At 41.4% G+C, this 24,569-nt stretch overlaps 1 protein-coding gene across 2 annotated transcripts in view; it reads left to right on the forward strand.

Annotated features, from left to right (window-relative positions):
* Positions 1–24,569, forward strand: part of PTDSS1 (phosphatidylserine synthase 1) — a 61,347-nt gene that overhangs the window by 5,452 nt on the left and 31,326 nt on the right. Inside the window, exons 2-6 of one of the 2 annotated variants that reach the window (XM_060195982.1) lie at positions 8,683–8,774; positions 16,027–16,071; positions 18,145–18,269; positions 23,237–23,395; positions 23,827–23,978. In XM_060195982.1, coding sequence (XP_060051965.1) covers positions 8,683–8,774; positions 16,027–16,071; positions 18,145–18,269; positions 23,237–23,395; positions 23,827–23,978 — 573 coding nt within the window. Of the gene's footprint in view, positions 1–8,682; positions 8,775–16,026; positions 16,072–18,144; positions 18,270–23,236; positions 23,396–23,826; positions 23,979–24,569 lie in introns of those variants that run through there. The other variant, XM_060195983.1, reaches the window with a different exon arrangement.

Here is a 24,569-nt window from a genome sequence, read left to right on the forward strand (position 1 = left end):
GGAGATTGCTTCATTTTCCTTTATGACTTTGGGGCTCCAATTCTCCACATCATTGACCTATAATTCCCTCATGGATACCTGCCAGCTTTTCCTTTCCTTCCCCTTTAAACCATATCAATTCCCATTAGAAAACATCTCCTGTGATACTCCTGATTCAGTTGTCTCAGTTCTGTTTCCTTTCTCAATGACAGAAGCCCTGACAACAACTGTATTTAAGTGCTTGTCCAGGGTGACTGTGTACTGGTGTTAAACCAACCCCGGAAGGGGCCAAAGAACTCATTCTTCTAGAACCAGAAAACACCTAGAATTGCCAAAACCATCTTGAGGAAAAGAGACAGAAATGGAGGCATCACCCTGCCAGATCTCAAACTATATTATAAGGCCATCATCATCAAAACAGCCTGGTACTGGAACAAAAATAGGCACACAGACCAGTGGAATGGAATTAAAAGCCCAGATCTAAACCCCCACACCTATGGACGTCTAATCTTTGATAAGGGGGCCCAAAGTATTAAACGGAAGAAGGAGGTCCTCTTCAATAAATGATGCTGGGAAAACTGGGTTGTAACATGCAGAAGAATGAAACTGAACCACCTTATCTCACCAGAAACAAAAATCAACTCCAAATGGATCAAGGACCTGGATGTTAGACCGGAAACTATCAAATACCTAGAGGAAAACGTTGGTGGAACACTTAACATCTCTTTTCTCCACTTACTGCTTTGAGTCTTATTTTGTATCAGATGTGAGTAAACATCGTTTTTAGATCTTATACTTATTTCTAGGATTTTCTGGCTCATTTATGATGACAGCCTTATTGAAATGGAACATGTGACATGTGTTTCTTGAGGGTCACCTATAGTAAATAGGAACCTGATTACCTCAAGTATTTATTCAGTTTAGATGATGCCCTTCGTAGGTGATACGCATAGGTGTTATGCTTAGTATTTGAAATTTCAGATCTAGTTTTATTACCAAAGGTAAATAAAACTAGATGTGCCCTGTACTATAATCCCTATAGTTTAGGCATGGCCATTGCTCATTCTCAGGGAATTAGAATCCAGGACTGGTTCAGGCAGCTGGAACTGCTTCTGGAGCCTCTGACTGGGCATCCATCCTTATTACTTGCTTTCAATAATTCAGCAGGCTCTGTTCCATCTAGTCCAGGGCCCTGCCACCCTGGAGTTCTTCCAGTTTACCCTCCCCAGGTCTGTTTGGGCCTTTGTCAGAATCATTCTTCTTCTTCTTTTTTTAAATTAATCTTTTTTTTTCTTTCTTTCTTTTTTTTTTTTTTTATTTAAGAAAGGATTAATTAACAAAACCATAGGGTAGGAGGGGTACAACTCCACACAATTCCCACCACCCAATCTCCATATCCCACCCCCTCCCCAGTAGCTTTCCCATTCTCTATCCCTCTGGGAGCATGGACCCAGAAGGTAGAAGGTCTGGCTTCTGTAATTGCTTCCCCGCTGAACATGGGCGTTGACTGGTCGGTCCATACTCCCAGTCTGCCTCTCTCTTTCCCTAGTAGGGTGGGTCTCTGGGGAAGCGGAGCTCCAGGACACATTGGTGGGGTCTTCAGTCCAGGGAAGCCTGGCCGGCATCCTGATGGCATCTGGAACCTGGTGACTGAAAAGAGAGTTAACATACAAAGCCAAACAAATTGTTGAGCAATCATGGACCCAAAGCTTGGAACAGTGGAGAGGAAGTGTTAGAGAGGTACTCACTGCAAACTCTAGTGTACTTCTGCTTTCTTACTTTGGTGCCATACTCCAAACTCAGTCAATTTCTGCTTTGCGTTTCTACTTCTTTTTTTTTTTTTTTTTACATGCATAACATTCCCCAGATTCCCATTTAACAATACAACCCCCACTATTTCATTCATCATTTTTCATGGACCTGTATTCTCCCCACCCACCCACCCACCCCAGAGTCTTTTACTTTGGTGTAATACTCCAATTCCATTTCAGGTTCGACTTGTGTTTTCTTTTTAATCTTGTTTTTCAACTTCGGCCTGAGAGTGAGATCATCCCGTATTCATCCTTCTGTTTCTGACTTATTTCACTCAACATGATTTTTTCAAGGTCCATCCAAGATCGGCTGAAAACGGTGAAGTCACCATTTTTTACAGCTGAGTAGTATTCCATTGTGTATATATACCACAACTTGCTCAGCCACTCATCTGTTGTTGGACACCTGGGTTGCTTCCAGGTTTTGGCTATTACAAATTGTGCTGCCAAGAACATATGTGTACACATAATCTTTATTTTTTATTGGATATTGGATCGACCTTCTCGTGGTGCATCCCGTGAGTACCCATTCATTGGGGAAGCTGATGATCCTTCCTAGCCGACTGAATCCACATGGATCCCAGTCACTTTCAAAGCCAGCAACAAGCAGCTCCTGACAGCTTTCAACCTGACGCTGTTGACTGGCTATGGAAGAAGGGCAAACGCTAGAAGAAGAAGAATTGGATATAGACAGCCAGAAATTGAGAGGAAGGGGGAGATAGTGAGTGAGTGATCTGCAACACTGCTTCACAACACTTGCAAAGTCTTCCCCCTGCAGGTGGGGAGTGGGGCTCGAACCTGTGTCCTTGCACATTGTAACGTGTGCTCAGCCAGGTGCACCACCACCCTTGTCAAAACCATTGTTTGCCAATCCTTTGGGATAGCCTTAACCTCATCTTTTTCCAGAGCATCCTCCATACTCATGACCTCGTGACAATTTAAAGACAATCATCCTCCCTTTTATTTCCTGTTCATGCTGTTACTGGACCTCATCAAGTATGGAAAGTACAAGATTACTCTTAAGATCTTAATTCTACTGGAGGGCAGCATCCACCCATGGTCAGGCCAACTGCTGCTTTGATGGAAGAGCAACTCTTGAAACCTCATGCCCATCACTCTTTAGTCATCCACCTAGATAGTTCCCTTTTGGCCCACCCCCTTGATTGGTTCAGGAAGCGCAGAGAAGGAAATATTTGTATATTTCTTCCCAACATCTTTTATTACTGTATCTTTTTTCTTGTCTTTATGTGCATTGCTTGAGCTAAACACCTTGCTCATCCAGAATATGGCCCAGAAAGAACTGAATGAACCAGGTACACAAAATTACTTATCCAATAAAGATTTCTAAAAATATCACTCTTCTCCTTCAGTTACTCGATCAGCTGTAATTCTTCACCAGGATGATAACTTTCAATAAAATGAAATGAAATCAGTCTTTCAAAGTGAATCCCCAATCCCCCAAACTTGACCTTATAGCCTGGGAGTGAAGTTTCTACTGGGAGAGAGAATTCTTAAACAGCAAGGAGTCTTGTAAACATACCCTGCCAGTGGGGGGTGGGAGGGGTCTCAGTATCTAGGACTGAAAGGGAAAGGAAGGAGAAGGTGGAAAGGGATCTGACTGCGGGGTTGTTTTTTTCTTTTTTTTCACTTAGGGCTGTTCTGAGTGGGGTTAGATAGCATAATGGTTATGCAAAGAGACTGTAATGCCTGAGGCTCTGAAGAAGTCCCAGATTCAATCCCCTGTTCCCCTGTACCACCATAAACTAGAGCTGATCAGTACTCTGGTAAAAAAAAAAAAAAAAAAAACAGGGCTGTCATGACACTTGTCTTTGGGCATTCTTTCTTCTCTAGGACAGTTTATCAATTGCTGAAACAGCAGGAATTGAGGTATTTCAATACTTGGTCAGTCAACAGAGGTCTGGGGTCTTAGAAGCTAGGCCTTATATTTTGCTGCCATGTGTCATCTTGTGCCATCATATTCCTAGCGTTTTAGGCTTTCAAAAGTCTCTATTGAGGATGCCCAGAGGTATCTGGGAGGAATAACATGGGGTCCGTGCCCTTTGGTGTTGAATTACAGTTACTCTTTAATCTCTACATTGGGTATTTTCACTGTTGTAGGCAGGGACACTGGAGCAGGCTTCCAGAGCACCCCACACATAGCAGACAAGACATGGGCCTTACTTCCCTGAGCTTGTCTGTGTGTATATCATGTTGGTGAAAGTGGCAGTGAGACCTGGAGCCAACATTCCAGCCCTGGCACCCCCTTCCACTCTGCCTCTGTGTGTATACAACTGTAGGCATGTTCAAGCCAGGGCTTCCTTTTCCTTATCTTCTTTTCCTCTCTCATCTCTTTTTTTTTTTTTTTTTCTTTCTTTCTTTCTTTCTTTCTTTCTTTCTTTCTTTCTTTCTTTCTTTCTTTCTTTCTTTTTTTTTTTTCTTAGTCTTCCTCTCAATCTAGGCACAGAACTCCTAAAACCTTTGGACTCTCCTAAGCATTGGGAGCCTGAAGGGTGGGTGTCTCATGTTACGCTAATGAGGTGACTTTAGGAACGTATTTAAGGCTGGGAGCTGATAACCAGGGAAATTATCCATTTGATAGAAGATTAGAACTAGTATTCTCTTTCTACCCCCCCCTTTTGTTTTTTTCCTAGGTGGAAGGTGAAAGATAGGGAGAGAAAGAAGGAAGGAGGGATACAAAGGAAAAAAAGGAGAGACCCTATAACCCCACTTGTGTAGCTTCCTCTTTGCTTGGTGCTTCCTTGTGTTGGTTGGGAGCTCAGAATTAGACCCCTAGATATGGTAAAGCGTGAACTCTTCCTCCACCCCTAAATTGGCACATATAGTATTACTTGCTTTTTCATACCCAGTGCTAATAATATACCATCTCCTAAAACTGTGCCATCCATTTGATACTGTCATAAAATTGCTCAAAATTAAGAAATTGAAGTTTCATTGGATTTCTATCTTTGTTTCTTGTTGATCTCAAGTTGATGGGTCAGTTAATTCTCAAAAGAGCCTCTTCCTTTTTAAGACTCCCTGTTTCATTGTGAAACAAGGGACCAGAATTTATTTAGTCCTCTCTAGGTTAACAGCCTGTCTTCCATTCTTTACAAATCACATAATATCATGATGACAATGTCAGTTTTTGCATAAATGAAGTTGTATCAGTAGGATAAAATAGCATACATAGGATTGCTGAGTTGCAGGCTACATGCATTTGTAAAGTTATTATTGCCTTCCAAATTTCTCCATTAAGGTAGATATATTTACCCCACTGCCAGCAATGTGGGAGAGCCTGTTTACCCCTTCTTATACTCACTACGCAATTCTTTCCATACAGTAGAGTAAAACTTGTCTCTCATGTTTTAGTTTGTTCATTGCGTGTCTTCTTGGGCCTCTTTTTTCCTAGCTTTATAGCCATTGAATTTCTCACTGAACTTTATGCCTTGCACATCATTCTTTCTGTTTGTTATTATGGCTGCGCATCCTCTACTCCTAGATGACTTTTTCAGATAGACAGAGGGAGAACAGGAAAGATAACCACAGCAGCCAAGCTGCCTCCAGTGCAATGGAGAGCCAAGCTCGAACCTGGGTTGTATCTGTGACATAGCAGGCACACTACTTAGGTGAGCTATCTTGCAGGTCACATTTCTGTTTTTCTTTGACGATCATTCCTTGTGTTAATTGGGTAGGGTGTTTTGTATATTTGGAAAACTAACGCTTGCCTTAAGAGGAACTGCAAATGTAGTTTTCAAATTTAGTCCTTTCTTTTGATTTTGTTATTGATTTACCATGCAATTATTCTCCCCCCTTTTTTCCCATTAAATGACTTTTGTGGTTTTATGTAAGATTTTTAGAAAGGTCTTCCCTACTCTGAGCTAGTTGGTTTTTTCTTGGCTTTAAGTTTTTCTATTATCTCTTCTATTTCTATTATCTTTATTTATTTGTTAGAGACAGTCAGAAATCAAGGCGGGGAGAGAGAGAGAGGGAAAGAGACATCTACAGCACTGCTTCACCACTTGAAAAGCTTTCCACAGCCACTGCAGGTAGAGGCTGGGGACTCAAACCTGGATCCTTGTGCATTGTAACGTATGTGTTCAACCAGGTGTGCCACCAACTGGCCCCTCTAAATTTTTTGTTGCTTGTTTTTTTTTTACTTTGAGTTATGCATTTGTATGGTTTGGTACAAAGCAGGAGTTACAAAATCAGACTGCTCCTCAGCTTTGCTTTTATTTTGTAATTTGCAAATTGTGAGTCCTGACAAGCTTTCTTAGCCCTGTGTGTCTAACATCAGTCAGATTGATATAGGATGATTTTTTTGTTGTTGTTCATTTTTTTGATAATTTTTCTGGGTTTTGTTTGTTTGTTTATCAGAGCACTGCTCAGCTCTGACTTATGGTGGTGCAGGGGGATTGAACCAGGGACTTTGGAGACTCAGGCAGGAGAGTCTCCTTGTATAACTATTATTCTATCTATCCCTGCGCTGACTATTTTTTTCATGCAGCAGCTTGGCATGGGGAAATCACCATCTTCAGGGATGATTTCAGGGCAAGTCTTCCAGATCCATCACTGAATTCTGCCTCTGTAGCTTTTTATCTATACAACCTACATCCATACTCACATAGTCTTATCTACATAACCTCTCTGAACCTATGGGTCTTCATTTGTAATATGTGGTTGACAACAGAGCATCTTGCTTATGTGTTGTAACAGTGTGAGTTAATGTTTACACAATGCCCTGATCAGGGTCTGGCACTCTGTAGATACTTGACAAACAGTAGCTGTTATCATCATCACCATCTTTACCAGTGTCAGTAGGCTGGTGCTGCTCTGCATGAGAACTTTGTGTTGCCACCCGCTTCCTGTCTGTATGCAGCAGTAGCTGGCTCTTCAGGAAGTGCTGATATTCTGGGAATGGCATAAGGGGCAGCTCAGATAGCTGCATAATTTTCAAATGAGCCTTTTAAAGATAGTGTTCATAATCTCTGGGGAGATGTTAAATGTTAAGGGCACTACCAAAATAAGATTGCACTTTGCTGCAAGAGGAAGTTCGATCCAGTGGCTTGTTTTTGCCTTCAGAGCTATGAAGTTTCTGTCAAGCGTGGCTCACTAAGCCTTAGTGATAGTGCTCACTGACAAGTGGCAATCTAGAGCATTTCTGATTTTTATTATTATTTTTATTTTTATATATTTTTTATTATTTATTACCTTTTGTTGCCCTTGTTTTATTTTTGTAGTTATTATTGTTATTATTGTTATCGCTGTTGTTGGATAGGACAGAGAGAAATGGAGAGAAGAGGGGAAGATAGAGAGGGGGAGAGAAAGATAGACACCTGCTTCACTGCAGTTCAAGCCCCTGCAGGTCGGGAGCCTGGGGCTTGAACCAGGATCGTTACGCCAGTCCTTACATTTTGTGCCACATGCACTTATCCCACTGTGCTACTGCCCGACTCCCTATTACTATTATTATTACTATTTTTTAAGATCTTATATTCAATCCTGTCATAAGTCTGGAAAGCACTGAACTGAGTACAGACATTTAACCACCTACATAGAAGCTGATATCTGAATTGACTGCTGTTTTTGAAACAGTGCCCCCAAATCTAGTCCTTTTTAAAAGTTTAGTATAATTTTTACTAGTAATTTAATAGTAGTTTACAAGATTATAAGATTACAGGGGTATAGTTCCACACCATACCCACCACTAAAATGTTAATCCTTAAAGAGATAATTCATTGTTATTTGATTTCATGCCTCTTCAGTTATTCTAATCTCTAGGGGTTTTTTTCCTTTTTTTATTTATAAAGATTTTATTTATTTATTAATGAGGAAGATAGGAGAGAGAGAAAGAACCAGACATCACTCTGGTACATGTGCTGCTGGGGATCGAACTCAGGACCTCATGCTTGAGAGTCCAGTGCCTTAGCCACTGTGCTACCTCCTGGTCCACAAGTTTTTTTTTTCTTATGTAAATTGGGGTTTCTAAGATTTAAAAAAAATTTTTTTATTATCGTTATTTATTGGATAGAGACAGCCAGAAATCAAGAGGGTGATAGAAAGGGAGAGAGACAGAGAGATGCCTGCAGCACTGCTTCACCACTCGCAAAGCTTTCCTCCTGCAGGTGGGGACTGGAAGCTTGCACTTGGGTCCTTGTGCATTGTAATACATGCGCTCAACAAGGTGCACCACCACCCGGCCCCCAGATTTTTTTTTTTTTTACCTCCTATTATTTTTTCTTCAGTGATGTTTTATCTTGATTTTATGGTTGTTTTTTAAAAGATCTTTCATTTCAATTCTCCAGAGAACTTTTCTCCAGTCTCTTTTTTCCCATTCTTTGTGACTGGTCTCCTCATCTCTAAAAGGTCTTCATTCTGTTCTAGCTCAGATTTACCTTCAACTCATCCTGTATCTTTTGAAGTTAAAACTATAAGTTTTCCCAAATTGCTTCATAATTATCAGTAATTCAGAAAATCTTAGCATTGTAGCTCTAAATATGTTAAATATGTTACTAGACTTTTTTTTTTTAATGTGAACTGTGAAGATCTAATTATTCATTATCAGTGTTAATTTAATGGATATTTCCATTTGGGAAATTTTACTTGGTTTTACACACACAAAAAATGTCCTCCCTAAATGAGAACCAGTCTGCTGAGTACCTACTATCTGCCAGACTCTGACGATAAAGTTGAATAATTACCTGCTTTCAGGAGTTTGCTTTCAGAGGGAAAGACAGGCACTGTGTCATCCAGCAAATGGAGTTACTCCAATTATGAGGGTTATACAGGAGGTGAAGAAAGTGGTAAACTAGAAAGAGGGATGAGAAGGAGGGAGCTCTTTAAGGTTAAATGTTTAGATCTGAAAACGATACTCTGTTCTTTTTTCTGTTTGCAGGGATGACTCTGTCCCAGAAGACAACATCTGGAGGGGTATCCTCTCTGTCGTTTTCTTCTTTCTTATCATCAGTGTATTAGCTTTCCCCAACGGTAAGTGTTGTAATGATGTATCACGTGTTCCCTCTGTATTGTTTACCTTCGGTATTCTTGAGATCCATGTTGCTGGGAAGATGAAAACTAGAAGATGGAATAAAAAGATAACCTGAGTTTCATGTAGTGGTTAGGGGCACACAGTGTGGAGACTGGCGCTCTGTTTTGCCACTTCTAACTCTGTGGCCCTGAGGGTGTCACCTGGCCTCTGTAGTAATCCTTCAGTGTCTATTCTACAAAATGGAGGCAACAGGTAGGTGGTATTGTAGAGGCTAACTAAATTAACAAATGTCAAATTCTCTGAAGAGTGACTGACAAATTATGAGCTCAATGAATATCACCTATTTTTTTTTTGTAATAGTTGAACCATAAAATGTTTCTGTTACTGCATTTTGAAAATTTTTTTTCTCATCTTTATTTATTGGATAGAGACAGCCAGAAATCAAGAGGGAAGGAGGGGATAGAAAGGAAGAGAGAGAGAGAGAGACACTTTCAGCACTCGTGAAGCTTTCCCCCTGCAGGTGGGGACCAGGGACTCAAACCTGGGTCCTTGCATATTGTAACATGTGTACTCAACCAGGTGCGCCACCACCCGCCCCCCTGCTTTTTTCTAATGATAAGATAATTCTACAATGACTACCACTTGACTATTTTTGTTATCCAAAGTGATTTTTTCATTATAATAAACTTGAATGGTGATGCATTGGGGCTATGAGTTTTTACCATGTAAAAAAAGCAGTTAATTACTACAGTGAATTTTACCTCCTCATCATAATTAGATAGTTAAGCAAAACTTTTATTTAAAAAACAAAACTAGTTTGGAGGAAACACCTATTCGGAAAGACCTATGCATACCTATTTCTTAGCAGCACAATTTGTAATAGCCCAAAGCAACCCAGATGAGTTGCTAAGAAAGCTGTGGTATATATTCACAATGGGATACTATGCAGATAATAAAAACAGTGAAATCATCTCTTTTGCTACATCTTGAATAGAATTTGAAGATTGCGTGTTAAATGCAATAAGCCAGAAAGAAAAAAGTGAATACTCACTCATAGGTGGAACTTAGCAAGAACAGTAAGGGAAAACATAAGTTGAAACTTGGACAGAGTGTGGTATGTTGCACCATAGCAAAGGACTCTGGGAAAAGAAGCAAAGGGATAGGATGGAAGGGCTCTGAGGTCCTGGTACCTGATGGTGGAAAAGGACCCAAGGTGGGGAAGAGTGTCTTGCAGAGGCTTATGGAGAGATGAGAGATTATACCTATATATCAGCAACTGTACTGTAAACCATTAACCCACCAATAAAGAGGAAAATCTAGTTTGTTAATCTGCTATATCTGCAATTCATCCCTTTCTTCTGAATTGTCCCTCGTAAGTGGCATGACTTTTTACCTCCTTATTTTCTGTTAATACCTTTCCACTCAAATACTCTCTGCTCTGCAACCATCTCCATAGTCTAAATATTTGTAATCTATTTCTTTCACACTTAACATAATTTGGAATTCTTTCAGTCTCCCATATAAATTATAGTCCAGGGGTCCTACATAGATTTTAGATACCTTAATTTAAGAGATGCTTCTTTCCTATTTTCTCATCTGTTCGATAGAGTATAATGTGCCTGAAGGCTGCCAGCACTTAGGAGATTCCAAAGGTTTTAGTTCTGTGCCCAAAATGAGAGGAAGACTAAATGTCTGCTATGAATCACAATGTAATAACAAGACCCACATCACTCCAAGATGACGGCAATGTTAATTTCTTCTTTGCTTTGATTCCCTTATGTCACACTCGGATTTTTGGTAGCTAATAAGCCTGGCATTAACACCATGACTTGGAAGCTTTTAAGGAACGAATTGTTCTACATCAGTGTGGGGGAACATCTGATGAACTGTGTATGGCCCAGGAGATCACTTGGTCTGGCCCTCCCAAGGCAACTATAGACAGAGCTTGAAATTAAGCACATTTTTAAGTTGATGATTTCCAATGGGTCCACCAATGATGTTATAAATATCTAAATGGCTATTGGCAGGAAAAAAAAAAGGTTTTTTTTTTTCCTATCCTTGCTCTAGGTGGCTAAAATTTAACTCTCCAATCACTCAAGATTTTAGAGTATCATCATTTTAGGTTTTTTTTTTTTAACTTTTTAAAAATTTATTTATTTATTCTCTTTTGTTGCCCTTGTTGTTGTAGCCTTGTGGTTATTATTGTTATTGTTGATGTCATTCGTTGTTGGATAGGACAGAAAGAAATGGAGAGAGGAGGGGAAGACAAATACCTACAGACCTGCTTCACCACCTGTGAAGCAACTCCCCTGCAGGTGGGGAGCCGGAGGCTCGAACCGGGATCCTTACGCCGGTCCCTGCGCTTTGCGCCACGTGCGCTTAACCCGCTGCACTACCGCCTGACTCCCCATCATTTTAGTTTTTTTTTTTTAGTGAAAATCTTTCAAGATATGAAAACCTACAGTCTTAGCAGAGGATGCTACAGTAGTATAACATAGACTAGGTGACTAAAAGGACAGAGGATTCACTTGAAGGCAAAACTCCTCTCCAACTAGGAACCTGTGAAACTAAACAAGTTACATGCTTACAAGACATAATAAAGGATACACACAGGATATAAAGATTCCTATTTTTATGAGAGAATAAGGAAAAAATAACTGACAGGTCCACAGGGGAAAAAAGTACGAAGCCACACTCTCTGGGCTCTTATAGCCATAGAAAAGTCCTCTTTGACTACTTGTTCTGCCTCCTAGAACCACTGGAGCTATTGCCTACTCCCACAGCTCTAACCCAGGGGCTCTATTAACAGACCCCGTCTTCATGAACTAGACTCTTGCCCTCTGATACCAAAAGTGACAGTACCACTAACCCATCTCCCTCCATGACTCATGCTTTCCAAGCGTCTGGTGGAAGTGACAGCTCTGATAATCTCTGAGGTCCCTTTAGGACATTTTTTTTTTTTTCTATCAAAGGGAAGGAAATTTTGTAGCCAAATACAAGTAGTTCTGTGACCAAGTGCAGTATCTAAAATCTCATCAGTCTTCACTTTGGGGATTAGCATCCTCAGCATATCCATTTTGGGGGAACACAAAGACCTAATTAATACAATGTCTGCATACTTTATGCTGACATACTTAAAAACATAAGCTAGTCCTTCCAGCGCGACTAAGAGTTCTGAGTGTGTACAGCTATTACAGTGCGAAGACAAAATGCCCACGATACGAGTCATAGAGTAAGAGGATATTAAACATGGCACAAAATTTACTTTTGGAAAGTGTTCCACATATCAGACATTTTTTTTTTCCTGGCTATTTGACTGTTTTCTATTTTTCCCCCCCTCCTGCCTCCAATTATAAAATCTCAAACTTTTAGGTTTCATGAGAGTTCGGACTTGATGGAGGCCGTCTCTTTCCAGGAAGATGTACAGTTGTGACTAGTACACAACCTCAGCAGCTTCTTGCAGGAGAAGTTTTGTACCCCCTCAAACTACTGAGGTTCGGGGTGCCCCAGCCTCACCATAAGCTCTGAAACCTGACTTTTTCAGGCAAAGGGATCATAAAACTATTACCAAAAAGAGGTGCTGGTGAGTTCTAGCCCAGGTCAGTTCCACCACAGGTTCACCACCTCCACTGTCCCAAGGGACCACGAGTCTGTGGCTCTTCAGATGGTGACTCAATCGTTTGTATTTCATTGTCCTTTGAAGGTCACTGCTTACTTCTCTGCCAGCAGTTGATGCAATGACCATTGTTGATCTGTGTCGCCTAGTCTCTCATTCTCCTGTCCCCTCTGCTACTGCTACCATTTAAACAGGTACATCAACCAGCAGAATGTAAGTTCATGAAACTGATCACTCCAAAAGTATGTCTATCTAGCTAGGACTGACAAAAATGACTCTCTCGGATAGTGCAAGTCACTTCTGTGTCATGTGTGTGAACCACATACAAGCCTGGCCCCCACCACATTGAAGGAAGCTTGAATGCTGTGATCTTGTTCACTTTTCTCTCTTTGCCTGTCTCTCTGTCTCTGTCTTCAAAAAGTAAGTATTTTTGGCTAAGTCTTCAGCTTTTCTGGACTATGGGAATTTGCTGCTTAGTTCTCAGAGTTGTTTTTACTCTTTGAAGATTATTTATTTTTGCTTTTTTTTTTTTTTTTTTCCCCATCCACACTTTTGCTATTTCTGAGTCTGGAGCCATTTTGGAATTTTTTAAAAATCTTTATCTTTATTTACTTCTTGGATAGACACAGCCAGAATTTGAGAGGGAAGGGGTTGATAGAGAGGGAGAGAGACGGAGAGACATTACTGCACCATTTGTGAAGCTTTCCGCCTGCATGTAGGGACCAGGAGCTCGAACCTGGGCTCTTAAACATTATAACATGTGCACTCAACCAGGTGCACCACCACCTGGCCTCCGTTTTGGAAGTCTTAACATTCCACTAGCCATGATTTTTACAACCATCTCTTCAATGAAGTTTTTGTAGGAGATGAGTTTGGAGACTTCATTAGATGTTTTTCTTTAGCTCCCAAAACATACAGAGGTTGCGGGATTACAGCCGTTGGACATTAATATCCTGGATGTTCTATGCTGATTTTCCAAGTCCCTAGTGAAGTCTTATCTTCTCAGTCCATTTGATCAGCTCTGTCTCTTACTGTGAAACTGGGATTTTCTTTCCCTTTTGGAAAGATAAAAGTTAGCCTATGGACATATTGATTGACCTGCCAATGCCCATGTCCAGTGGAGAAGCAATTAGAGAAGCCAGATCTCCCACCTTCTGCACCCCATAAAGAATTTTGGTCCATATTCCTAGGGTGCCTGAACTACAGATCCACCGCTGGGTGGGGTGGGGGGCATGGAGGGGACACTTTTCCTTTTCTTTTTCCTAAAAAAAAGGACAGAGAAATTGCAAAAGGATAGGGAGAGAGAAAGACAAATACCTGCAGACCTTCTTCACAATTCGTGAAGCGTCCCCACTGCAAGTGGGAAGTGGGGACTTGAACCTGAGTCCTTGCACATGGTGATATTTGTGCTTAACCAGGTGCACCACCACTCTGCCCCAATAAGATATTACTTGCTTTGGGCAGGACTCCAGGCTGCAAGCAACCGTGGCTGAGTGTTGATTAAAAGCACTTATGGGATGTTGTCTGTTTTGCAGAAGCGTAGCAGGGTTAGGAAACCAGGCCCCAGGCTGAGCCAGGAAGCTGGCATGTCACCCAGAATTGTTGCAAAGAAGAAACCCCAGTGAGCATTGGCAACCATCTACTCTCCCCATGCTGGCTTTGTTTTAAATAAATATTTTCATGAGCGGTACTGTGTAATCTGGACTTAGAACTTCACACATCTGTCTGTAGATATCCATTGCTGAAGTTTTAGGACAATATACTATCAGTTTTTTACCCATTCCTGCCAACCTCTTCCCCTCCCCAAGATCATATATTTCTTCCTAAGAGTTGTTTTTGTTGTGATTATTCATAGCTCTAGTTGTGTTTATGTACTACGTGTGTGTGTGCACAGACATGTTAAATACTAAGGGAAAACCCTCCAGTAATTTAAACTTCCTGATTTATCTCATTATTTCATATTTTCTTTCTTAAAAAATTTTATTTATTTATTGGGTAGAGACATAAAGAAACTAAGATGGGAGGGAGAAATAGAGGGAAAGAGATGGAGAAATACCTGCAGCTCTGCTTCACCACTTGTGAAGCTTTCCCCCTACAGATGGGGACCAGGGGCTTGAACCTGGGTCCTTGTACATTGTAATGTATGCGCTTAGCCAGGTGCGCCACTGCCTGATCCCTGTTTCATACTTGCATTTGCACAGTCACTTCAAGTTCCACTCTGGACAGAAGGCAAAATTTCATCTTTCACAATGTAGTATTAGACTGAGTGTATATTATACATCTTCCCTACCTCCACCCGCAGGGCTATTTCTGGGGTGGAGTCATGCTATCCGTACAGAAGGTCCCAGGGCTCACCCATGCTAACATGTGTGCTCTTAATGTGTGAGCCACCTGCCAGCCCTCTGTATCCCATATTCTCTAGTCATCTATCTGTGGACACAGAGATTATCCCTATATCTTGACTATTACAGGCCATGTTGCTATGGACATAGGACATTCAAGTTAATGTTTTAATATTCTTTGCATAAATATCTAGCAATGAGTGCAGCACAGAATGTTCCTAGCTATGACCATGGGATATAAGCTCAGACTTATAGGGATCAGAGGTTACACAGGCTCCCGCACTGAATATGGGCCCCAGATCAAATCCATGGGGGTTACAGTTAATGAGATTTATAGACTCTCCCCATATTTGGGAGCTACTCTCTGCCCTCATCCAGCTTTGTAGTCCTATTTCTTGACACCAGCTTTGTAGTCCTATTTCTTGACACCAGCTCCCCAGACAATAACCTTTGGTCTGCCTGTGTGTTGGCTGTCGGACTCAAGCAAAAATCTGTACTTTCTATAGAGGCTGTACCAGTTTACATTCCCTGTCTCTCTCACTTTTGCACTGACCTGTGATGAAACTTAGAATCATGTTCATTGTGAAGAGAATCATCTCCCCCATTGGGAGGGGCAGGTGAAGTGATGTGAGCACTGTGTGCTGACTTAACTGCTGCTCTTCCCAACCTCTAAAGTTCAGTCTGCGTGGGTACAACTGAAGGATGGAGAGAAGCCTGGTCATGAGCTCTACCATCTCCCCTGGAGCTATGGGACACATAAACTTTGATACTTCTCCAATGTAGAAAGACCTTTTAAAGGTGTCCACAAGAGCCATTGCCAGTACTTGCCGTTTGGCACATAGGCACTGAGCCCCAGCAATAGCCCTGGTGGCAGAAAGAAAGAAAGAAAGAAAGAAAGCAAGAAAGAAAGAGAGGGAGAAAGAAAGAAAGGAAGGAAGGAAGAAAGAAAGAGAAAGGGAGAGGAAGAATGAGAGGGAAAAGGAAGGACAGGAGGGGGAAAGGAAAAAAAAAGGGAGGAAGTGAGGATGAGTACAAGCGTACTTGCATGCCTCTGTTGTGGAGATGGCTGCCTGTCCCAATGGTGGCAATTTCTACCAGGTAGCTTGATACATTTCAACCCAGACTTTGACCTCTAAAGTGTCCCTATGGGAAAATGTCCTTTGTTCAATAGGGAGCCTTTTATTGTCTACTATTATTTGTCTCTGTGGAAATTAACGGCATTTCCTTTTAGCTTTAGTCTGATTGAAACCTGCTGGTGCTAATATCATGTTCTCTCTCTCTCTCTCCCCACAGGCCCATTTACTCGGCCTCATCCAGCTTTATGGCGAATGGTTTTTGGTGAGTTACTGACCAACCCATCACTAGGTTTAAATATAGCTTCTATTTTTTAATTTTTTTTTATTATCTTTATTTATTTTATAGAGACAGCCAGAAATAGAGAGGGAAGGGTAGATAGAGAGGAAGAGAGACAGAAAGATACCTGCAGCCCTGCTTCACCACTCCTGAAGCTTTCCCCCTGCAGATGGGGGCCAGGGACTCGAACCTGGGTCCTTGTGCATTGTAACATATATCATATATAACAAGGCACATACTCAATGATTCATTACTTCACAGAGAGGAAGGAAAAACGGTATCAAGTTTCTTCTGTTATACAAGTGATTATGAACAGGAAACAAAAATCTTAGAGGAATTTGATAGTTGAAGAAATTCTCAAAAGTTTGGAAATATTAGAAAAGATCATCATATTTAAAATAGTTTTTTTTTTCCCTTGATGTTCTACTGCATTAGGAGAATCTGATGTTATAACGACTTTTTTTTTCTTTTCTATTTTGAGAAAATGGCTCACTTGGCATATAACATTTTCAATAATTTCACAACCTCAGAGATCTCTTTGGGAACGGTAATGTTGTTGGCAGATAAGAATTGTCAGATGCCTCCAAGATTAAAATAACATAAAGTTCATATCTTCAAAAGTAATATCCGTAAGGAATGGCTCAACCCTTTGTCATTAAAGGGTTACTGCTGATGTTTAAGTGGTCATAGGAGAACTATCAATTCACTCACGACCGCAGTTTCCCTTACCACTTTACTGTAAAATTTGATAGCTTTTTTGGTGTTTCTAGTATTAATCTCTATTAAAATTCTTTTTCTTAAAAAAAAAATTCCTGATAGATTTTTGTGCATCTGAACTGTTTCACCTCCATATACCCTCTTTTGTTGCTGTCTCTTAATGCACACAGGGTTTGACGGGATTCAACATACGGGCTTATGCCTTGGTTGTCTTTTTTCTTTTTCTTTTTTTTTCATTTATCGATCGGATAGAGACAGATAGAAATTGAGAGGGATGGGGGAGATAGAGAGGGAGAGAGACAGAGAGCCACCTGCAGCCCTGCTTCACCGCTTGTGAAGCTTTCCCCCTGCAGGTGGGAACCGGTGGCTTGAACCTGGGTCCTTGCGCACTCTAATCTGAGCATTTAACCAGGTGAGGTGCACCCCCACCCGGCCCTGCCTTGTTTTTCTTTTGGCCCATCACTGAGGCACACTCGAGTTCATCCTTTGAGATTATTTGTTTTGCTGGTGTCAAGGAGGAACAGAAAACCCAGGATACTGCTCAGTGAAAAACCTGGGAAATGTGTGAAACTCTGGTGGGAATTATGTGGAATTGTACCCCTCTTATCCTCCGGTCTTTTCCATCATTATTAAATCAATAAATAAAAGAGTTGGCATTATTGAGTCACAGAGATAGTATAGCATTTGATGCAACAGACTTTCATGCCTGAGTCTTTGGGGTCCCAGGCTCAATCCATAGCACCACCATAAGTCAGAGCTGAGTAGTGCTGCATTAAAAAAAAAAAAAAGGAGGGGTGGGGTGGTCAGTAGGTCATAAAAAATGAGGGTATGGGGAGTCAGGCGGTAGCGCAGTGGGTTAAGCGCACGTGGCACAAAGCACAAGGACCGGCATTAGGATCCCAGTTTGAGCCCCCGGCTCCCCACCTGCAGGGGAATCACTTCACAAGTGGTGAAGCAGGTCTGTAGGTGTCTGTCTTTCTCTCCCCCTCTGTCTCCCCCTCTTCTCTCCATTTCTCTCTGTCCTACCCAACACAACGACATCAATAACAACAACAATGATAACTACAACAATAAAACAACAAGGGCAACAAAAACAAAAAAGGAAATAAATATTTTTTAAAAGTTTGTCATGCATTATCTCAATAAAAGAATTAAGGAAATAAATATTTTTTAAAAACTGAGGATATGAACAGTGGTTGAGGATCAGGTTCTGTTGTCAGAAAAAATACCAGGTCTCTAGGTGCTATGTTAGAATATTATGCCTGCTTTGGCAATAAGCCATTTAAGTCTGTGTCTGATGCTCCGATTTCTCCTAAGTGAGAGTGTTTTTGTTTCACTCAGGACTCAGTGTGCTCTACTTCCTCTTCCTGGTATTCCTCCTCTTCCTGAACTTCGAGCAAGTCAAATCCCTCATGTACTGGCTAGATCCCAATCTTCGCTATGCCACCAGGGAGGCAGATATCATGGTATGTATTTGGCACAGCTGTATGGCTAGGTGTCCGAGGTGTGGACTTACCTTTCTGCTTTTTTCTCCATCTGATATTGATAGGCCCTGGTCCATCCTGGTAGCAGACACTAAAATTCACACTCCTTTTCCTTGAGCACTAATATTACCAGTTCAGTGGTGGTTCATTGAAATCCCATTAAAGGCAGTATGTCTGTGTGATAGTCTTTAAAGCTTGCTACTATTCTGTTTTTTTTTTTTTCTTTGCTACTATTGTAAATATCTGTTCTTTTCCCGATGACATATTTGAAGCACATCCAATGACTACTCTGGGTTGTTAGTAGCCTTTGGTTGATTAAATTGTCACCGAGCTTTCAAGTTAGCTGCCCTGCTGGTGGTCATGGGAGTAGGGTCAACATGTCTCCTGTCCCCTTGGAGCCCAGCGCAGTATTGACAAGGCCAGTGAGATACATACTGGTTGACTTGCCCTCTCAGATGGTGTCCGGCATTGTTGAAAGATTTTTTTCAGCAGGTGCCCAGTCTTATTTTTTCCTCCCTTCACTTGGGGTTGTTTTAAAACAGTTCTCAGACATGACATCCAAATATCGTAAACTTTTGGAGGCCACCCAGTGGCCCACCTGGTAGAGCATATACAATGCTCACAGGTCAAGGTTCAAGCCCCTGGTCCCCACCTGCAATGGGGGAAGCTTCATGAGTGGCGAAGCAGTGCTGCAGATGTCTCCCTTTATCTCTCCTTCCCTATCTCCTCCTTCTTGATCTTTTTCTTTTTTCTTTTCTTTGCCTCCAAGGTTATTGCTAGGGCTCAGTGCCTACACTATGAATCAAGTGCTCCTGTGACCATTTTTTTTTCTTGATAGGACAGAGAGAAATTGAGAGGGCAGGGAGAGAGAAAGATAGACACCTGTAGACCTCCTTCACCACCTGTGAAACGACGCCCCTACAGGTGGGAAGCTGGAGGCTCCAACCAGGACCCTTGCACAGGTCCTTGCACTTTGTGCTATGTGCTTTTAACCTGGTGCGCCACCACCCAGCCTCCTCTTCCCTTGTGATTTCTGTTTTTATTAGATAAAAACAGAAATCTCCTCCCCTCTATTTCTCTGTCTTTATCTAAAAAGTAAATAAAATATTTTCAAAAAATACAGGAACTTTTGTCTAGGTACCCAAAATAGCCATTTTCAGTTGCTTTATAGTTACCAGTGTGCTGTCCCTGTTCACATTTCTCCTTCACCTCCTTTCTGCAATCCTTTCACCACAAGATCCAGAGAGGTTGACACACTGCAGCTGATTCAACTCAACACCTCAGCACCGCCTTGTTTCTTTCCTTGTTGGGCGCTCACCACTCTGGGCCATCTTTTTCAGGGAGAGTGAGAAGGAGAGACACTGGAACAAGGAAGCTTCCTCCACTGTCTTAGCACCTCCTGTGTGACTTACCAGGGACTCCGGCAGGGTCATGTCCATGACAAAGCAAGTGTCCCTCCATGTGTGCTTAACCCGCTGCGCCCGATCCCTGTTAGTTTGTGTTTTTATAGTGGGACTCCTTCAGAGGGAATGCTGTGGTTACCTTATTCCAGAGGTCTAAGCAGGAATGAATGGTGGCAATAAACTGGTAGAAATAAAAACCTCGAAGGTGAAATGAATGGAGCTTGGTGTTAGGTGTGTTGAGGGAACAAAGTGGAAGGATAGGCTCCAACTGCGAAGAGATACCTGTCCTGACCTATTAACATACACACCTCCCGCACTCAGCTCCTTTCCAGGGCTCTGGCTCCAGAGAGTCCTCATTTTCATACATGTTCTTCCTGTCTGTACAGTACTCCCCGGCCAACTGCACTGATCTGCATCTCTTCCACCGGGACCTGGCATCTTCTGCATGCCATAACCAGCACAGTTGGTCTTTAGTAATTCTAATGCCACGAGGTAGACTTGGCTCATTGTCATCTTTCAGAGTACCTTTATTCATTTTTTTAAATTTGGTATTAGTAATTTAATAATAATTAACAAGATTGAGGCAGGGATAGTTAGCATAATGGTTATACAAAGAGACTCTCATGCCTGAGACTCCAAAGTCCCAGGTTCAGTCCCATGCACCACCTTAAGTCAGAGCTGAGCAGTGCTCCTGGGGGGGGGGGGGGTCGGGAGGGGAGGGAGAGTAAGACAATAGGTACAGTTTCAACTCCCAAAACCAGAGTTCTGTTTTCCATTCCTTCCACTGGAAGCTTCCCTCTTTATTGAAATATAGAAATTGTCTCATGGAGAGGAGAAAGCTTCAAAAGCTTTCTTTAGGCTGGGAGTATGGACCAGCCTGTCAACGCTCATGTTCAGTGGGGAAACAATTACAGAAGCCAGACCTTCCACCTTCTGTACCCCTTAATGACTCTGGGTCCATACTCCCAGAGGGTTAAAGAATAGGAGAGCTTTCGAGGGAGGAGGTGGGATACGGAATTCTGGTGGTGGGAATTGTATGGAATTGTACCCCTCTTATCCTGTGGTCTTGTAGATATCTCCATTTTATAAATAAAAAGAATTAAAAGGTAAAAATCTGATTAAAAAAACTTTAACCTATGATTACTTTCTTTTTTTTTAAATTTCTTTATTGGGGAATTAATGTTTTATATTCAACAGTAATTACAATAGTTTGTACATGCATAACATTTCCCAGTTTTCCATATAACAGTACAACCCCCACTAGGTCCTCTGTCATCTTTTCTGTACCTGTATGATTACTTTCAAGAGAAGCATTCTGAAAAGTACCACCCTTTCTTACCTGACTCTAAGAAGTGTTTTGGAATAAATAAGTGGACCCGTGGCAGGAATTTTGAGGTTTACATGCTCGTGTAGCAATCCTTAGCCGCACATATAACACCATATAACTCTTCAGCCCCATATTCAAGGTATTTCTCTCTTGGGTCTGTGGTCCCCTGTGATGACCATATGTCATTTCAGCACCTAGAAAGGGAATTCTCACCTAAGTGGCAGTGAGGTTTTTTTTTTCTTCTTTCTTCTTGAGATTGTCCACTTAATCATCATGATAGCACATCATACTATTTAACTTTTAGAAATGTTTCTTTAGCGGGAGTCGGGCTGTAGCGCAGCGGGTTAAGCGCAGGTGGCGCAAAGCACAAGGACCAGCATAAGGATCCCGGTTCGAACCCCGGCTCCCCACCTGCAGGGGAGTCGCTTCACAGGCGGTGAAGCAGGTCTGCAGGTGTCTATCTTTCTCTCCTCCTCTCTGTCTTCCCCTCCTCTCTCCATTTCTCTCTGTCCTATCCAACAACAACAACAACAATAATAACTACAACAAAAACAACAAGGGCAACAAAAGGGAATAAATAAATAAAATAAATAAAAAAAAAAAAAAAAAAGAAATGTTTCTTTAGCTTGGAACATTAAAATGCATTTCATGGGGACATGTGGTGGCACACTTGGTTAAGCACACACATTACAGTGCACAAGGATCCAGGTTCAAGCTCCTGGTCCCCACCTGCAGGGGGGAAGCTTTACAAGTGGTGAAGCAGGGCTGCAGGTGTCTCTCTGTCTCTCTCTCTTCCCTCTCAATTTCTCTCTGTCTCTATCCAGTCATAAAAACAAAGAAAATGTCTTTAAAAACTCATTTGATCATTTCAAATTCATGTGAAACATTTCAGTTTCATGTAGTGGGTTCCAAAAAAGATAAAGGAATCCTGGACTGATTCTCCTGTATCACTCTAGAATCGGAAAATATTATACTTTATTCTTTCAGCTGGTGGCTAATAGGTGGTTGTTTCTAAATCTTGCTTCTTCCTATGAGGTTAATTTAGGATGAAATGTAGTAATTACTTAAAACGGTTACGTTGTCACATAAATATTGCTTGAGTGTGTATGTGTATGTACTCATCAATGTACATTATATGAAAATGTCTTAAAAACTAAAGGAGTGGGCCAGGTAGTGGCACATCCAGTTAAGCCGCACCTAGTACCATGCGCCAGGGCCTGGTTCTCTCAGTTCAGTCACCAGTAACTCTATTAGAGTAGTATTCTGGCTTCTCTTTCTCTCTCCCTCTCTCTTATGAAGCTTTCAATTACAGATGAAATAGATAAAGGCAGAGATCTAGATCACGGGGTAGATAGAATATGTGCCTTGCCATGTGCACAGCCCAGGTTTGAGCCCTGACACCACATAGGATTACCGGGGGGCACCTGGGCAAGCTCCAGCACTATCATGTCTCTCCCTCTCCCTCTTTTCTCTCTACCTGAATGGAAAAAGGAAAAAGAATGGTCCGAGAATGGTGAAAATGTGTATGCCTGACACCCTGGTACTGGGGAAAAACAAAAGATTCAGAATGCACACAAAATCATTCCTGAATTTTGTCATTTTTGACATTAGGTATTGTAAGAGTATTTTGTAATTTGAAAAATAGGGTATGATTCCTGTTTCCTCGAATTTCTGAAGTTGGATGCTTTAGCATTTCTTTTCTGATCTAAACACTTAAGTCTTTCCATTGCCCTCTTAAGTTTGGCTTGATTGTTGTATCCCATCCATTTTGACATACACTATTTTCATTATCACTAATAACAGATATCTTTACATTTCTGCTATTGTTTTATCCTCGGTTCATGATATGTAGCCATATATGGTTTAAGTTTCCAAACATGCTGGCATTCTATTGATTATTTGTTGAAATTCCTTTTTTTTTTTTTTTTACTTTGTTACTGGCTTCAGCACTGTTCCCTAAGGTCAGATAACATGATGCTTTGATCACACAGCTTTAGATGGTGACCAACTCACTGACTTTTCATTGTAACTCTGACTTGTAAACTGGCACTTGACCTTTTTCCTCAAGAATTTTCAGTTCTTAAAACTTTTATTGGTATTTGAGCAACATATATACCTTAATTGCTAAAGTAACATTAGATTGTTTTACTTATTGTCAAAATCCTGGAAATAAGTTGATTTCTAGACTATGTCACTGTTCCTCTTATTATTTTCAACAGGAGTACGCAGTGAATTGCCATGTTATCACCTGGGAGAGGATTATCAGCCATTTTGACATATTTGCATTTGGGCATTTCTGGGGCTGGGCTATGAAGGCCTTATTGATCCGTAGTTATGGTCTTTGCTGGACAATCAGTATTACCTGGGAACTCACTGAGGTAAGGAGAGAGGTGGGAGCAGTTATGTAGACGCTGCTTTGTGAGTAGGCCATTATTACATACATAGGTACCAGATAGCTTGTCACTTGGTAGTCAAGAAATCTTTATTCCTGGGGCTGGGTGATGGTGCACCCCATTGAGTGCATATGCTACCTCAAGGACCCAGGTTCAGAACTCCGGTCGCCACCTGCTGGGAGAAGCTTCCTGAGTAGTGAAGCAGTGTTGCAGGTGTGTCTCTCCCTCTCTGTTTCCTTTCCCCTTTCAATTTCTTTCTTCCCTATCAAAAATTAGAGAGAGAGAGAACAAGAAAAAAAGAGTTAGCAATAGCATTTGATTCATCATTCAGGCACCAAGCCCCTGTAATAACCCTGGTGATGGGGTGGGGTTGGTACACCGATGGTGTTTTTACAGCCATCGCCTCTGTTTCTCAGCTCTTCTTCATGCATCTCCTGCCCAATTTTGCCGAGTGCTGGTGGGACCAAGTCATCCTGGACATCCTTCTGTGCAATGGTGGTGGCATATGGCTGGGCATGGTCGTCTGCCGCTTCTTAGAAATGAGGACTTATCACTGGGCCAGTTTCAAGTGAGTCATCTTACTGGACATTAGTTGCCATTTAATTAAATATTAGTTGTGTATATTTAATGCTTCAATAGGATGGAACTCAAGTACAGTCTTTGATAAGGAAAAAGTGAGATATTGACCATTGAAACTCATCAGTGATTATTAACCAGATTTAAAGATTTTGTCCATGGAAATGCTAAACGTTGGATGGTTTTCTCATTCTTGACCTGAATATTCAGAGTCCTGACACCCTCTCAATTCTAAAATATTTCTCACCTCCAACCATATATATATATAATTTTCCTTTTTGTTGCCCTTGTTGTTTTTATCATTGTTGTAGTTATTATTGTTGTTGTTATTGATGTCATTGTTGCCAGATAGGACAGAGAGAAATGGAGAGAAGAGGGGAAGACAGAGAGGGGGAGAGAAAGATAGACACCTGCAGACCTGCTTCACCACCTATGAATTGACCCCCTTGCAGGTGGGGAGCCAGGGGCTCGAACCGGATCCTTATGCTGGTCCTCGAGTTTCGTGCTGTGTGCGCTTAACCCAAGGTGCTACAGCCCAACCCCCCATCCCCTCGTTTTTTGTTTTTTTTTTATGCTAAGGGAT

This window comes from Erinaceus europaeus, chromosome 8, assembly GCF_950295315.1.
Source record: "Erinaceus europaeus chromosome 8, mEriEur2.1, whole genome shotgun sequence".
Lineage (NCBI taxonomy): Eukaryota > Metazoa > Chordata > Mammalia > Eulipotyphla > Erinaceidae > Erinaceus > Erinaceus europaeus.